Source organism: Aphidius gifuensis, linkage group LG2, assembly GCF_014905175.1.
Source record: "Aphidius gifuensis isolate YNYX2018 linkage group LG2, ASM1490517v1, whole genome shotgun sequence".
In the NCBI taxonomy this organism is placed as follows: Eukaryota; Metazoa; Arthropoda; class Insecta; order Hymenoptera; family Braconidae; genus Aphidius; species Aphidius gifuensis.
Genome location: NC_057789.1, coordinates 218962 through 235444, shown reverse-complemented (window position 1 = coordinate 235444; position 16483 = coordinate 218962). Strand labels below are relative to the sequence as shown.

At 25.5% G+C, this 16483-nt stretch overlaps 4 protein-coding genes across 4 annotated transcripts; 2 read left to right on the top strand and 2 right to left on the bottom strand.

Annotated features, from left to right (window-relative positions):
- The first annotated feature begins 6 nt into the window (after nucleotides 1-6).
- Nucleotides 7-318, top strand: LOC122848136. The gene has a single exon (XM_044145993.1). The coding sequence runs from the start codon at nucleotides 7-9 to the stop codon at nucleotides 316-318; it is 312 nt and encodes a 103-aa protein (XP_044001928.1).
- A 5197-nt stretch (nucleotides 319-5515) lies between these two features.
- LOC122848113 (progestin and adipoQ receptor family member 3) lies at nucleotides 5516-10192 on the bottom strand. The gene is made up of 7 exons (XM_044145953.1): nucleotides 9705-10192; nucleotides 8944-9229; nucleotides 7494-7675; nucleotides 7254-7410; nucleotides 7028-7180; nucleotides 6671-6950; nucleotides 5516-6592 (listed from the first exon to the last, which is right to left on the bottom strand). Exons 2-7 carry the CDS (start codon nucleotides 9190-9192, stop codon nucleotides 6453-6455), a joined length of 1161 nt encoding a protein of 386 aa, XP_044001888.1. The 5' UTR covers nucleotides 9193-9229; nucleotides 9705-10192; the 3' UTR covers nucleotides 5516-6452.
- A 1456-nt stretch (nucleotides 10193-11648) lies between these two features.
- LOC122848133 (ubiquitin-conjugating enzyme E2-17 kDa) lies at nucleotides 11649-15229 on the bottom strand. The gene is made up of 6 exons (XM_044145991.1): nucleotides 14798-15229; nucleotides 13672-13735; nucleotides 13323-13354; nucleotides 13126-13203; nucleotides 12927-13032; nucleotides 11649-12835 (listed from the first exon to the last, which is right to left on the bottom strand). Exons 1-6 carry the CDS (start codon nucleotides 14819-14821, stop codon nucleotides 12696-12698), a joined length of 444 nt encoding a protein of 147 aa, XP_044001926.1. The 5' UTR covers nucleotides 14822-15229; the 3' UTR covers nucleotides 11649-12695.
- A 113-nt stretch (nucleotides 15230-15342) lies between these two features.
- On the top strand, nucleotides 15343-16187 carry LOC122848124 (the record flags this gene model as incomplete). Its single annotated transcript, XM_044145980.1, has 1 exon — nucleotides 15343-16187. A coding segment is annotated over exon 1 (723 nt), but the record flags the coding sequence as incomplete, so codon positions are not given.
- Nucleotides 16188-16483: the final 296 nt, after the last annotated feature.

The window sequence follows — 16483 nt, the reverse complement described above, 5'->3', positions numbered from 1 at the left end:
TCACCGATGCTATCATCAACACCCTCGTCAACAGCATCACAACCAAACTACCTCATGTACGACGAGGAAAATAATGCAGCGGATCATAAAATAAATGATGAAACAAATCGTATGATTCTTGGTGTATCTTCCAGTTCATCTGATAATATTGGAATGTCAATTGGTACAACAGGAACAACAGCATCAACAACAGCAAGATTACCAGGTTATTGGCAACATGCAGCAACATCTGCTGCTGGATATTGGTCATCGTTATTTGATTCATGGACAACTGGATCACAGTCACTCTCACTTACTTGGGATGAAAATAGGGGATAAACTGCAATCTTGATATTTTTTTTTATTTATTATTAATATTATTGTTATTAATTATTAATTATTATTATTTCGATATGATGATTGATTTTTTTCTTCAAATTAAATATTATATCGTTGAAAAGTCATCAATATTTTATTATTATAATATTTTTGCAAATAAATATTTCATTGATTTTGTAACTATAAACATTCGTGCATGATAATTTGCATATTTTTTTTTTGTTTTATTATCATTTAGATAAAATAATAGTAATAACATTTTAGAAGAAATTAATTTTTATTATAATAATAATTCGCGCAATATACTCATTACTCCTGTAGATATTTGTATAGTAGAAAAAAAAAAAGAAAAAAAAAAAAAAAACACTTGCATTTACACTTAAAATATATATGTAAATTGTATACACATATATTGATCATCGCATATAGTTATAGCTATATGTAATTCAGTTAAAATTAACTATATATATTATATCATGTATGAAAATAAAATTAAAAAAAGAAATAAAACTGTTGTATAACAATTACCAATAACAATGATAATAATAATATTAAAATAATATCAATAATAATATACAGCAGATACCAAATAATAATTAAACTTTATATGAAGAGATTGATAATTTTTTTATTTCTTTCTTCGTTTAATTTGGCAATGAAAAAATTGAAGGAAAATATTTAAATTTCCATGTACAGTGTATACGAATTATTGAAATTCGTTGTAACAATTTTAGATAATACGTTATAAATATTATGATTACATTATAGTCTGTAGTTCTGAATTATTGATATTCAAATTATAAATACTTGTAACTAAAATAAAGAGATAAAAAAAACGTAAAAAAAAAAAATAAAATAAAAAAGTAATTCTTTTAAGAATTTATACTACTACTTTACAGAACAAAAGAAACACTGTTTTTTTTTCTAAATAAATAAATAAGATGTTGAAACAAAAAAAAAAAATAAAAATAAATTTTTAAATAGTTTAGAATTTAAGTTAGATAAGTTAAGCGAAAAAAAACGACATATTATTTTGTATGAAAGCCAGTGTCGTGCAATGCTGATATAAATATTTCACATATCGGAAAATCAAAATTCTTCAATGACAATTATAATTCGACCTTTTAATATTCAGTTAAATAAATTTGTAAACAAATTCTCAATTGGATGCTGCTATGTATCCTGAAAAGAAAAAAAAAAAAAAAAGGCACCATTTGTAATCTAGTCACAATAATAAAAATTAATTCTATTATAAAAAAAAAATAAAAAAAAACCAAAATAAAAAAATACAAGCAAACAAACAAAATATATTTAAAGTGTCAAAGGATTATCATTATTTCATCTCGTCACCAATATAGAAAATAATCAATTTTATGAATTAATTGTATGGTAAAGATTTCAGCTGGTCCATCATCATCATCATCATTGTCATTGTCATCATCGACAAGGTCGTGTATACATTGCAATGCATATATTAGATAATGTTGGGTGAGAAATAATACATACATATAAGAAGAGTAAAAAATAAAAAAAGAAGAAGAAGAAGATGAAGAAGAAGGGAGAGAACGATAAATCATGAACCCTTGTGTACTGTAACAGAGATAGGTGGTAGGTAGATATATGTATACACAGATGCACTATACTACGACCCTAGATGGTATGTGCTAAACTAAACTAAACTAAACTTAACGGATAAATGAAACGGATGGTATATTACAGCATGATGTCGTATGTTAGCTTGCTTGCCGCATAATTATTTATTATTATTACATGATATAATGTCACAGTAGTAAATATATACCCCATGTCAGACATTTAGACTGAGGAGACTCGGGGGGATCATATATGGTTATTATAATATGTGTTTGTTCTGCAGTCCAGGGCACATTGCTTGTTGATCAATATTATCAATACCAGATGGAAATTGTCGTCTAAAAAATTCATCTATATACAATGAATTTAAGGGTTGGCAACATGTTAATAATAACATGCATTTTCAATTAAGATTGCAGGTCAACTTGGAATTGTTTTTATATATAAATTTTTATTTTATAAAATGAGTCCCACTGGGCACTAGATTTATTTGTCTTATAAAATTCAATGAAATATGTGCATTGCTGCAAGTAGGTGAAAAAACTTTTATGATCAGAAGAAAGATCACCTTAAATTTTATTTTTTTTATCATGAAATCGTAAACGACTTTCCAATAATAATAACATATTGTTTTATTTTTTATTTTTCAACATTGTATTGGAAAAAGATGAAAAGAAAAAAAAAATTAAAACTAATAATAATCGATAAAGTTTGATAAAATGATAAATAGAAAAAAATAAATAAATAAAAATGAAAAATGGTTGCGTAGAGTGTCTTCAAAATGATTTACAATGAATATAAAAAAAATATCAATACATATACAGACTGCAGGAAAATGGGAAAAATAAATGTAATCGACAAGTCACCAAAAGATAAAATTAAATAAAAATAAAAAATTAACATGTTGAAATATGGTGGTTGTTAAATATAAAAGTTAAAAAATAAAACAATAAAACTCGACTGAAAATGATAACACGATAATAAAATAATTAATCGCGTCAACACAATTTGTCTGATGATGTGTGAGGGCCGACAATAAAGATATGCCAAGACGTCTTTTTCATATCTATATCAACTGATAATATCGCATTTATTTATTTATTTATTTTTAAAGAAACCTTGAAATAATAATTTGCAAAAAAAATCCAATTTGGTTAGCAACGATCTTCCTGAAAATCTTTATATTCCACCAACAACCCTTCTCATTTGAGCTGCTTTTTCGGCAAATTAGACTTGACAGTGTATACATATATATATATGCTGCACAGAGAAAAAGAATAGAGTTTTTATTTTATTTTATTTTTTATACATACACTGACAAGCTGGTCCTTGTCTTTCTCAGAGGACTCGTTGCCAGCACCTCCATTAAATTCATTAGGCCATTAGTGGCTGCAACCCTCCAAGATGGCTTCCGTCGTCCTGGCAACCCTGCCAAACGAGAAAAGCGGGTGGGTCTTGCTTGGGGTAATTAGATTCAATGCGGACGAGAGGACGAAGGAAAGCTATATACAGAGAGCTTTTATATATAGCAACTTTGAACAGTACTATATATACAGCGCTATTATAATAATACAATATATATATTATAGGAAGATGCTATGTGTGGTCGAGTAAAACTCAAGAGGATCACGTCCACATATTCACACGTATCTATTATATGCAGTGATCTCCATTTAAATAAAAATGTACATGAGCTATATTATACAATAAAATTCAAAGTTAACCAAGATGTTATATATATACATAAATTGGTCTCTTGCAAAGAGAATCACTAATATTATTTTTGTGGTGACGTTATTGTGATCCTGAAACAAGCATCTTATGAATCTTATGATCCTATATAAATGATTATTTATCATCATCATCATCATCGTATGCAAGTGCAAGACTATTTTATATTTGTTAAATATGCGAATATATAGATATAGATATTATTTATTTATTTTTTGGGAATATTTATAAGCACGCACATGTAGGTATGAAACATCATTTTGAGACATGTATAAATTTGTCTCGTGTAATTGTTTTGAATTCTTCTTCTTCTTCTTCTTCTTTTTTTGTGGTTTTTTAAAAAAGTATATAAAACGATGGCAATTCTTAAAATACTTGCAAGAGCATCTAAATCAAGTGGATGAACAAACTTAAGCCTCCACCGTTGCTACCATGGATTAACTACTTAGTTGACTTCAAAGTGTCTCTTGTGCATATGTGATTCAGTCAATCAGTCAGTCTTGGACTTTTTAAATCATCAATATCATCAAACAGTATCAAACATATAAATACATAAGCACTAAAACATGTCATTATTATTATTATTTAAATTAAAGTGAATTTAATTTGCTTTTTTATTTTTGTTTTAAAAATATTCTCGATCCACTTTACCTAATTTTGTGCTGATCCTTCCAAAAAGAAAAAAAAGAAAAAAAATCTAAGAATGGAAAGTGTGATAAAATGGCTTCTTATTTTCACGTTTATATTCAATCTCGTGACGATTTTAAAAGTAGTTGATGTAGGCAGAAAAGAGATGAGTTTGTAAGAGGGTATATAAAAGAGGTGGGTGAATTGATGGAAAGTGGAAAAACAAAAAAGAAATAAGGTCTCCATTTAAAAGACGTTAGTCGATTCCATCAGTATACAGTATTATATCTATATGTAGTCACATGTTGTTAAATAAAATGTGAAAAAAAAATAATAATGAAAAATACAACTCATAAGTAAATCGATTTAATATATTGTTTTTTTTTAAAAAAATCAAGTCAAAGAAATTTTAACATTGTCATGGAAATACTTGAGACATGTAAAAAATAATTAAGAAATTTAGAATTTACAGCATTGCCTCAGTGTTGCTGACAATAATTAAATTTTTTTGTTTTTTAATCATCTTTTTTCTTTGAAAATTTAAAGAAAAATATTAATATTGGCAATTATTTTTATTAAAAAAACCAGGCTACTTGATATTTTTAAATATAAAATGAAATGTAAAATTAATTGTCAGGATTAAAGTGCATGAATAATCATCGTAATTTAAAAATATATTCACTGGATGATGACGTGCGACAAAAATAAATGAAAAATTTCACGATGAAACAAAAAAGCTTTCTCCCTAGAAAAAATTTCATGTTGCATGGTGTCGTTTAAATAATGACAATTGCACGACAACATTCGCCACTCAAATTGATTAAATTATTTTGCATATATACATTTGTTTGTTTTAGTACATAAAAATACCATTATATAATCATATGTAAAATTAAATCAACAATAAAGCAACTTTAATTAAACAAGAAAAAGATAAAAGAAAATAAAATAAATAAAAAAAAAAAAAACGTTTGAATTTTAAAAATGTAAATAAATTTTTATTTTCAGTCTATTATTGATTTTTGAAAATGTGTGAAATTTGGTTCATGTAAATAAAAAAAAATAAAAAAAAAACATGTGATTTGAATAATAAATGATAAATCTTAAAACGAGGAAGACAAAGAGAACACGGTGTGCGCGTGACTTAGACCAAAGAGGGTTGTTTGCGCACTGATAACAACGTGTGATATGAGATTAGATGAAAAACTAAAAATACTAATAATAATAAATTTAAAAAGTCAAAGAATATTGTCGTCTATTTTACTGACTCAATATATATTTTTAAAAAATATATAATAATTTATAATAATGTCAAGTGAAAAAATAAAATAAGATTAGCATATTAATGTTGACTCAACACTTGTCATCATTCAATTTACAATAATTGTACAAATATATATTTTGATGATTCACAACTTTATTGATTTAGCCTTATCAAGCCAACTTTACTCGCGAAAAATATATTAATATAATTTATCATGTTGCAGGGTCAAGAAATAATACACCACGAAACTATGATATATATTTTATAAAAGCTATAAAAAATAGTAAATGTTTTACTTGTTAAAAATACCAGCTTAATTAAGTACCTATCTGCATAAATTCTTACAAGACTTTTATACTGAATAAAAAAAGTTATTGTTTTTGCTGATGAAATATAAAGTTTGAGGAAAAAATAAAAAGTAGTTGATCGTAAATAACAAATTTATAAGGCACTATACATTCAAGGGCCACAAAAACAAAAAAGCAATTGTAATAAAATTTATTAATTTTATTTTAAAAGTAAACAAATAAATAACAGTATAAATAACTTTTGATAAAATTGAAATTACCCATTTACTGTAGATTATTATTGCTTGCTCAAAATAAATTTAATTTTATATATCTATGAATAAAATAAATACGTACGAATTATTAAGATATTTTGTTAAAAAATATTAGCAATTATGTTAATATCTAGCCAGCCAGTGGCCAAGTCTAAATCTGAGGTGTAACTATTATTCTTTAATTAACACAATGGTTTATTATCATCATCATCAACATCATCAACATCAACATCATCATTTACACAAAATTGAAGTTTGTATATATTCATAATAAAGTGGTAATGAATTAACAACTGAAATAACAATTAATTATTGAAATAAATAAATAAAAAATAAATAAAGTAATGTCATTAGCTATTATAATTTCATATTATTTGGACATCCATGATTCATTCGATATTCGACATACAACATACCAGTATTGTGCCAATAATAAAGAGCCAATACAACTAAACAATGCCACCATTGATGTGATGATCCAATATAATCAACAGAACCTAAATTAAAATTAAAATTAAAATTAATTAATTAATTATTACACATATAATATGTAAATGAATTAATGTAAAATTTACCTGGATACCAACGTTCTGGTATTTTACTCATGTATATGGCAAATGCACAACCACTTATGACATACATTCCTAAAACTCTTGGTACAAGCATGTTGACCATTGGATTTTCCATTCCACCCATTGCAATACCCCAATGAAATGTTGGTAAAACACCATAAGCTGCCCATCCAACAAACACCAATAATTTAACATTTCCATTGACTTCTAAACTTGGTATTTGTAATATCATTGCTATTACAAATATTAACAATACAGTTGATAAATAAAATTGTTGAAGTTCCTGAAATAATTATTATAATGAAAATTTAATTTTAAATAAATAATGTTTATGTAATATTTAATTATTTTTTAATTTACCTTGTGACACCAAAATGCATAATAAACACCAGACATGTAGATTGCCAAAAGACTCAAAGCAATACCAAATAAATCATAGCATAAAAAACACCAATAATCTTTTTCACTTCTACATGAAAATGTATGATAAACTGATGACAATATCATACAAGCCTGTAATAATATTTATTTCAATTATTAAAAACTATTAGAATGATTAATTAATTATACCTATAATAATTCTTACTTGAAAACAAACGAGCAATAATGCGACAATAATTTTATCTCCAAATGGTGCATGAATATTTAATAGACAAAGATCATAGAGTGTCAATCCTAAAAAAAGCATCCAGCCAAATATATGGCTCCATATGTTTATTGTCTCATTGGTCCACCAAAATACACTGCAAAAAAAAATAATTTAAAAAATAATTCATTAATTAATATTTATTTATTTATCATGCTTTGATAGATAATGTTTTTTTACCTTTCAATGCATAATTTAGTTGTCAAATATCCTCTGTAACCATGTAAAATAAATTGATTGTGTGTTAAATATTCTGGTGCCTCAGTGATTGGAAGCAAACGTCGCATTTTTTCTTCATCTTCAAGTGTAACTTCACCTTTTATTGGTGATTCTGCTGGATTTTTTGGACGTACATGTGCAGTCTGTTGAAAAATAAAAATAATAAATATTAATTATCTATTTTAGACGTAATAAATTTAGCAGGATACTTTTATTTTTATTTTTTTTTCATTTTCATGTATAATATTTCGTGATAAGAAATAATATTATCAGCACGTATTATAATGCAAAACCAACTGATGATTATGAAAATTAATGACTCTGAGTAGTTTTTTTTTTTTTTTTTTTTTTTTGAAATGCAAAGTTGACAGTGTTATGTTATATGTATTATTATTTTATTTACACTCATGGTCAAATTATTGTTTTTTATTTTTTATTTAAATATTGAATTTCACTTGGAATGAATTAAGTGGGTTAAATTGGAGGCTTTTAATTATAACAACAACAAGACATCATTTTATCATCATCATCATCATAAATTGAAGAAAAAAAATAAATAAATTTTAAAAAAATAGCGTTTGCATGTTATAGTTTGCGGATGAGTACTCGTAACGGAAATAAAATATTCACCATCAATGCGTGATTACATAAATTTGCAAGTAAGCTTTGACCCTTGTGCAATGAATTTATGTATATAATATGTAATAATTAACTTTATTTAAATACTTGGACAACTTGTAATTCATCAAACTAATCAAATTTATTATTTTATTTTTATAAAATTGTGAAAGTTGTTGGCAAATATATTTAAATTGTTTTTTAATTATTTTCACTGAAACTGGAAAAGTCCCGTTGATCAAGCCAATCAAGTGCTTTTGTTTGTTTGGTTTTTTTTTTAAATTCAGAAATACAAAAAAAATGTAAATGTAATGGTGTAATTGAGGAAGAAATTAAATATTTAATAATAATTGTAAAAATGTTTTTTTTTTCAACTTAATGATTTAGCAGTATTTAAAGTTCATGTATAATAAATCCAATCAAGTGGAATATAATGTCTATGGAGATGTAGGAAAGTGGCAAGTAGGTCACAACGGGACTCGTCATCATCTCACTGTGCCAACTCAATGCCATGGCCAACATTACAACAATTTCTTTTTATATATTTTATTGGCAATCTGGTTTTTTAAAAATTAAAATAATTAAAAACTTTAATTTCAAGATCAAATAAAATGTTGGAAATTTTTTATGAAAAAATAAAAAAGAAAAAATAACAATGTAACCCGAAAAGCAATAGATGCGTGTCCATATGCAACAATAACTTGGCTAACTTGTATTATTTATTTATAATAATAATAAATAATAATGAATAAATTGTTAAATAATATTTGCAAAAAATAAATAAGAAATTTACCTTATTATTTCGAATTTTTTTAACTCCTAATAACTCTTTAGTATCATCATTAAAATTATTATTATTATTGTTGTTGTTGTTGTTGTTATTGTTGGTATTATTGTGGTTGTTATTATTTTGACTATCATTACTGCAACTCTTGTTACTACAACTGTTATTGTTATTATTATTATTTTTCGATTGAACAGTATTTCGTTTTTTAGTTGTATCTTCACTGAGCTCTTCAACATCAGCCAATAACTTCATCATTGAAATTTATACAAAACTATTTGCACCTTGCACTTTTCTGTAAATGAAAAAATAAATTATAAATTTATCATTAATTGCTGTGTTATTATTTTTCAACTAACACCTTATCTACATATATTGATAAAACTATAACTCATTAAACTTGCAAAGTTATATTTTATGCTAGAACAAAAAATAAAAGAAAAAAAAAACTTTCTTATGTATTTTTTTTTCTAAAGCAATCATAAATTTTTATAAAAATGATAATTTGATGATAGTATGTCTTAATCATTTGGTCAAGCATATAAAGTTCAAAATATAAATTTTTTTTTTTTCTTTAAAAAGAGTTGAATCTCTCATTCACTCTCACCATGGATGCCACAAGATAAAATGTGTGTGTATCTAATTCCATGTTGTGAAAGTTAAAAAGAAAATTCAGAGCAACTCTTCAAAAAAACTTTTAGTGAATGTAATAATAAATGTATGTTGCTGATGCTTGACCAAATAATGAAAAAAAAATTAATAATATTTACCTCAATAAAAATAGCAACAAAGTTGCAAATGTTGATTAATAATTAATTATTTATAAATTAAATATAAATATTGGTAGAAAAAGTAGTCCTTCTTGTTGATGACAATCATGTCCTGATACAAAGAAAGTAGCCAGTCAGCCAATAAGATACTCATCAACGACGTGGCAACCAGCTGGACAGACCAACTCTATTTGATTTTTATATTGTTAATAATAATATTCAAACAATATTGTTTTTGTTGATGATGTTGATGATGATGATGTTGTTTCAGCTACTGCGGTATTGTGGTGTGTAATGAAATTATAAAATACCAGCAGCACACCGCGAGTAACCACTCGACTTGGCTTAGAGACAACTCAACGATGGACTAGCTGGTAGTTGATTCTCTTGATCGAACAGAGTATCGTTCCCCCGCTTTGCCAAGAAAGCAAGCAAGCCAAGCAACCAACCAACCAAGCCAGCAAGTAACTTGGCTCTTGTTCAGTATAATATTATTATTACTTTAGTTTACGATTTGCGGAATAAAAAAAATACGACAACCGGGATGGGGCCTCGATCGACTACCTGCCAGCTTGTCTCCTCACTCTTACACATTATTTTTATTCTACATGCAAATCATTTGTCTTTTTTTACAACTATAGTTTCAAGTATATTTCTCAATTTTTTTTTTTTTTTTAAACATAATAATAATAATAATAATATTGTAAAAAAAATGTTAATAAAATTTACACAAATAAAAAATTATGTAAAAAAAATTTCATAATGATAATTGTTGCTGTTATTTATATGAACCGTTAATTATTTTTATTTTCTTTTTTTTTTTTTTTTTAGTATTTATTTATTTATTAAGAAATCCCGAACAAAATATTAATTATAATTAATTTTTTTAAATATATTTAAATAGCTCAAGTGCCGCGCGTTACGAGTAATTAATTAATTTATTTATTTTTGGTTTTTCAATGACCAAGTTTTATGACGATTCGTTAAAAGTTGGACCAATGCATTTGTAACTAAATCAAATTAAAAAAAAATAAAAGTATTTTGTTTGCATGTGTATTGATTGTACCGCAAGTTTAATTTGTGTCTCTTTTTCTTTTTTTCTTTTTTTGTTTGAATAATTGAGCATCATTCGCACAGATACTTGAAAATAACTTTTACATTTCAGGATTGACGCAAACTGCATCATTTTTAATTTATTAAGTGGTGATTGACATTCACTGAGCAATGAGCATCACGATTATTTATTATAATTATTATTTCATTTTTTATTCATTTTCAATGTCAAGATGTCAATTATTGCTAGCTCACGTTGAAATAGAATTTGCAAATAATAATTCTAATATGTTTTTTTTTTGTTAAATCATAATCAACATATATTGATAGACAAAACAAAAAAAAAAAAATTTCATTCAATTTTTTAAATGACAATAAAAACTCTTGCAGACACACGATTTTACAAATCACTTGGTTTATTGTCTAGCAGAAAAAAAAAAAAAAACAAAAATAATTTCTTTTGGATACTAGTGAGCACACTTGAAGAAAAAAGAAATCAAAAACCATAAAGTATTTTTCCTATATTAAAAAAATAAAATAAAGAAAAACAACATCAGCTGTTTGAAAAATAAAATGAATACGATTAATAAATGGATGAGCGACAAAGTATTGTTGACTACGTGGCAATGACGATGAGACAAATATCAAATTATTTATTATTTTTTTTTTAATTCAATTGATTCCAACAATTTAATAATAATTACGCAAAGTAAAATTCTTTTACAATAATAATTATGAGAAAGAAGAAAAAAAAAAAAATATTAAATTATTCTATTATAATCGAGAAAAAAAGAAAAGAAAAAAAAAAAAAAAATTGTATTTATTCCAGAGTTGTCTCTAGTCAAATTTGCCGTTCAACCTATAGGTAATTTAACAATTATTATTATTATTATTAATATTATTTTCCTTCACACACCGTCATACCGAGCAACCTCATATATTCACGTTGTTTTTTTATTCTTTTTTCACAAACAAATTAATGAAAAAAAAAGTTGAATAAAAAATAGGTGCGGGATTTTTTAATAATCAAAACAAAAATTTAGTTTTAGTGGTATTTATATAGATGAAGCCCAGTCTTACACGAAAAAAAAAAAAAAAATGACCGCATTGTTTGAAATAAAAATATGGGCACATTACGTTTTTTTTTTTCTTTTTTTTTTCTCATTTTTTTTCAAGTTTAATTTGATTGAAGAAAGTAGATATTACAATTAATTGTAAAAACAATTATTAGAAATTATTAAACTATTAAGATTTTAAATATATATAAATTCTACTTTCACTCTTTTGTGTATGTGTGGGTAATTATTATTATTTTTTTTTTGCTCCAAATGTTTAATTCATTTTTTTTTTTGTTTTTTTAATTTTTTTTTTATTATTTATGAAAATCAAAGCGGACATTATTTTTTAAAATTCATTTTCTTGTTGTTTCGATTTGGATAAATATTATTATTGTTTTTATAACCACTTTTTATTTATTTATTTTTTTTTTTTCAAATATTGCCCTCAGTATAGTAGCCATGATGAAAATTCGCCGATTTAAAATTTATATAAATTATAACTCAGGACTCTTTTATTTATTTATTTTTCGCTTTGAAATATTTGCTTGTTGTTTAATTATTATTATTATTATTATTATTATTTAAAAATTTATTATTAATATTTAATTGAAAGTTTGAAACACAAATGTCCTGAGTATTTTGCGATTAAAAGATGACAAAATAAAAAGAATCCTTGATGATAGTAATATAAGTAATAGTAATAATAATAATAATAATAATAATAATAATTATAGTTATTAATAAACAAGGACGATAAATGAAATATCGGACGAGGCATATAGCTACTTTGAATTGGTGCTGTACGGTTAAAGTGGAATATTAGACTGGGGCTGCTCTCGTTGGTGGTGGTGGTTGGATGAGGTCAACGAAGGTTGGCGCATCACATGGCATATTTACGCGTCCATTCACGTGCCAATTCGTTGTACTTCTCACGATCAGTTTTGTATATCCTGGCTATTTCTGGTACAAGTGGATCATCTGGATTTGGATCACACAGCAGAGAGCATATTGACAATAACACTGTAAACACAAACAAACAATTAGTTGATCTATTAGTTAGTTTAAATCAATAGATACTATTAATCTATCATTAATATTAATGATGATGTACCTTTTGAAATAGTGAGTGCAGGAGACCATTGCGATCTTAAAATATCCAAGCAAATACTTCCATTACTGTTGATGTTAGGATGATAAATTCTGGTTGTAAATGCCACCTGTGTATTTAAAAATGAAAAACAATGTTTTATTTACTTTACACAAAAAAATAATAAATAATAAATATTATTTTCTTTTATTATTTAGCTTACCTTGGGTGGTTTGAATGGATAATCTGTGGGAAAGTGAATTGTAAGGAAAAATACTCCTCCTTGGTATGGGCTGTCAGGCTGAAAATTTAAAAAAACAAAAAATATTTATTAAATTATTAAATGACAATAAAATTTGTTACTATTTTTTTTCAATGAAAAAGAATATTTAATAAAACAATAATAATAATAATACTTACTGGTCCCATGATGGTTGCCTGCCAGTGGAACACTGGAAACAAAATATTTTCAAGTTACAAGAGTGCCTTGTAACGCACATACATAATAATAATTACAATAAAAACAACAACAACAATTAATTGTTGTTGTTGTTGAATGAATTTAAATAATAATAATGATAATATATATTTAAAAGTAAAAGAAATATATAAAAATAACACTGGTCATGATTGGAGATTATTAATAGAACCAAGTGACAAATTTAATTTTCACAAATGAAATTAAATAATAAATTTCAAGAAATGAGAATGTAAACAATTTAAACAAATGAAATTTGTATTTTTAAATTTATTCATGTTGAATACTTACAATCGTCACCTACAGGTCCAGCTGAACATTGTGCAGGTGGATCTCTTCCAAGATCCTGAAGTTCCTGTAACATTTAAAAAAATAAATTAGTCAAAATACAAATCATTTGGCTGGAACATGTCTGAACAGGTTGGAGATTTGTTTTTTCTTGTTGCAACAAAAATGACGAGCCAAATGGCTTTGTTACCTATATAATTTATTCACATATTATTTTAACGATAATGATGATGTTGATGGTTTACTAACAATGAATGTGTTTTTTTTTATTTTTTTACATATGATGAATCGATCAACACAAGTGAGCAATGAGCAATGAGAGTAGTATTAAAATTTTTCATCAATTGACCAACTACAACTGGATAAAATAATTTGACTTGTCGTCAGAGCAGAAAATTTTTTATCCTTGACAAACTACAAATATAATTATTCTACTACATGATATACGGGAAAAATCAGGAGAAAAAAAAAAAAAAAAAAAAAAAAAACATTCGTGACTTTGAAGATACGATTATGGAGGTTTCCATTTTTTTTTTTCTTTTTTTTTCTCTCGCTCTTTTACAATTTCACCAGAAATATTTTTTTTTTTTTTTTTTCTGCAATCAGATTGCTTATCTAAGAGACACGTCTCGTTTGTAAATACAACAGATAAACATTTGGCAAAATGAAAAAAAAAGAATAATTTACAAAATTTAATAAAGCTCACACTAAATTGAATGAAAAAAAAAATAATTTATTCAGATTTTCACTGTCACTATGGCCAATGTTCGCCGGTACATATTTGATGACTCATACGCGTGCAACGCACATGAAAACTAATTTAAATTAAATTACAATAATTTACAATATTAATCATGTAAATATTTAATTAAACAATTTAACACAAGTTATATTTTTATCGAAAAAAAAAAAAAAAAAAAAAAGAAAGAAATGATGACGAAAAAAAGGAGAGAAAAAAAAAAAAAAAAAAAGGTTGAGTAAAAAAGGCCAACACACAATTTTTCAATGCTGACTGGCTCACATTGCACACTGGCCAAAATAGTAATGGGCGTTTTATTAAATTCCGTACATACAACACGTTTTAACATAAAACATAATTATTAACAATCACGATAAAACATTGACGTACCTTATTAATTCGTTTTAAAGCCATCTGATGAACTGTGTATTGATATTAAACTGGCCGAAAACCAGACAACGAAACTCGCTTAGCAAAGATCTCTGATTAACGATTACAAGATGGCTTCTCTACACTGCTCTATACTCTAGACGTTGAAACTACGTGAATCAAATGATGCCTCAAATGGTTTTTTTTTTTTTTTCTCTTCTTCTTCTCTTTCTCTCTCTCTCTCTCTTCTTTTTTTCAATAATCCACACACACACACACGCAAATATGATTATTATTGATAATCAATTTGTTTATATTTATTTTATTATTTAATCAACTTGATAATTTACCAATAATGCTTGCCAAATTATTAATTATTAATTATTATAAACGCGTGTTGAATTACTGTGATGGAAAAAAAAAAACCTTGAGCTATTTTCTTTTTTTTTTTTTTTAGTTTGCCTGCTTGCTGTTGGTTTATTGGTTGTGCTTGGTATAGGGATATTTTGACTCATTTTCGTTTATCGGTAACTAGTGAATTTTTGTTTTTTTTTTTATAGTCGTTTTATTTTGTCGTCAGATGTCACTTTTAAGTACGCCAAATTTTAAAAAATTTTAATATATTGATTGATTGACAATTATTTAATATAAAAATTTTTAGTATAATAAAACAATATAAAAATAAATTATGTATTATGTCTGGGGAAATCCATTGACACGTTTGTCAATTCCCAGATCAAATCAATTGAGTAGAGTTATTATTCGTCCAGAATCATCATTATTTATTGGTGGTAATAACAAAAATAAAAATAATAAAAAAAAATTAATTGGAAAAAGAAAACGTCATGTTTATGTTTATGATCCAGAAGAAGTAATTATACATGAACCTTACATGTTGTCACTTTATCGTGAATACAATGACGAGCCAATAGTATCATGTGATTCAACTGTTGAAATACCCTGGAAAGATATTGTTCTTTCTATGGCTGATGTTAAATTACAACAAGAAAAAAATAAAAATATAAATCAAAAATTAGCTAATCAAAATGATGACAATGATGTTGATGAAACAAATAGCAAATCAACAAATATTATGGAACTTCCTTGGAATGAATTATTGGTAACAGAAGTAGTTGATACAAGACATGTTGATGATGATGATGATGTTGATAAACCAGTTAAAGATTTAATAAACTGTGACTCGAGTGTTGAGATACCCTGGGGTGAACTTGAACTCAAACAACCAGTTGAAATATGTCCATTACCTGTTGTTGAGCAATGTACATCTAATGATGACATTGAAATACCTTGGGATGACATTATGACACCAAAAAATATTGTCATTAAAAACAATAAAAATAGAAAACATGTTTCAATTAGAAAAATTAAAAAATTAAATAACAAAAATAATAATAATAATGATAATTGTCAATGCATCAAAAAATAATTGATTTGAATTTATTTTTTTTCATATGCTGGTACCAGCTGATAATAATATTAATTTTCAGCTGTTGATTTTCCCTTTGAAAAATAAAAATACAATTTAAATTTAATTTTTAAATAAAAAAAAATATCAATAGACATTTAATAAATACCTTTTTTATAAAATATATAATTTATTTTATTTTTTTATTTTTATAAATGGCGGTATACTACAGTATATTGTGCAATTTATATAGTTTTAATAATAATAATAATGATAATGCG

What these genes read in the sequence shown, in the direction of transcription:
- LOC122848136 (XM_044145993.1), top strand. Translation starts at nt 7, where the DNA reads ATGCTATCATCAACACCCTCGTCAACAGCATCACAACCAAACTACCTC.
- LOC122848113 (XM_044145953.1), bottom strand. Translation starts at nt 9,192, where the DNA reads ATGATGAAGTTATTGGCTGATGTTGAAGAGCTCAGTGAAGATACAACT. An exon ending in AAAAAATTCGAAATAATAAG is followed by an intron (nt 7,676 to 8,943) that starts GTAAATTTCTTA and finishes ATTTTTCAACAG; the next exon opens with ACTGCACATGTACGTCCAAA. An exon ending in ACCAGAACGTTGGTATCCAG is followed by an intron (nt 6,593 to 6,670) that starts GTAAATTTTACA and finishes ATTTTAATTTAG; the next exon opens with GTTCTGTTGATTATATTGGA.
- LOC122848133 (XM_044145991.1), bottom strand. Translation starts at nt 14,821, where the DNA reads ATGGCTTTAAAACGAATTAATAAG. An exon ending in TGGACCTGTAGGTGACGATT is followed by an intron (nt 13,355 to 13,671) that starts GTAAGTATTCAA and finishes TTTTGTTTCCAG; the next exon opens with TGTTCCACTGGCAGGCAACC. An exon ending in TGCACTCACTATTTCAAAAG is followed by an intron (nt 12,836 to 12,926) that starts GTACATCATCAT and finishes TTGTGTTTACAG; the next exon opens with TGTTATTGTCAATATGCTCT.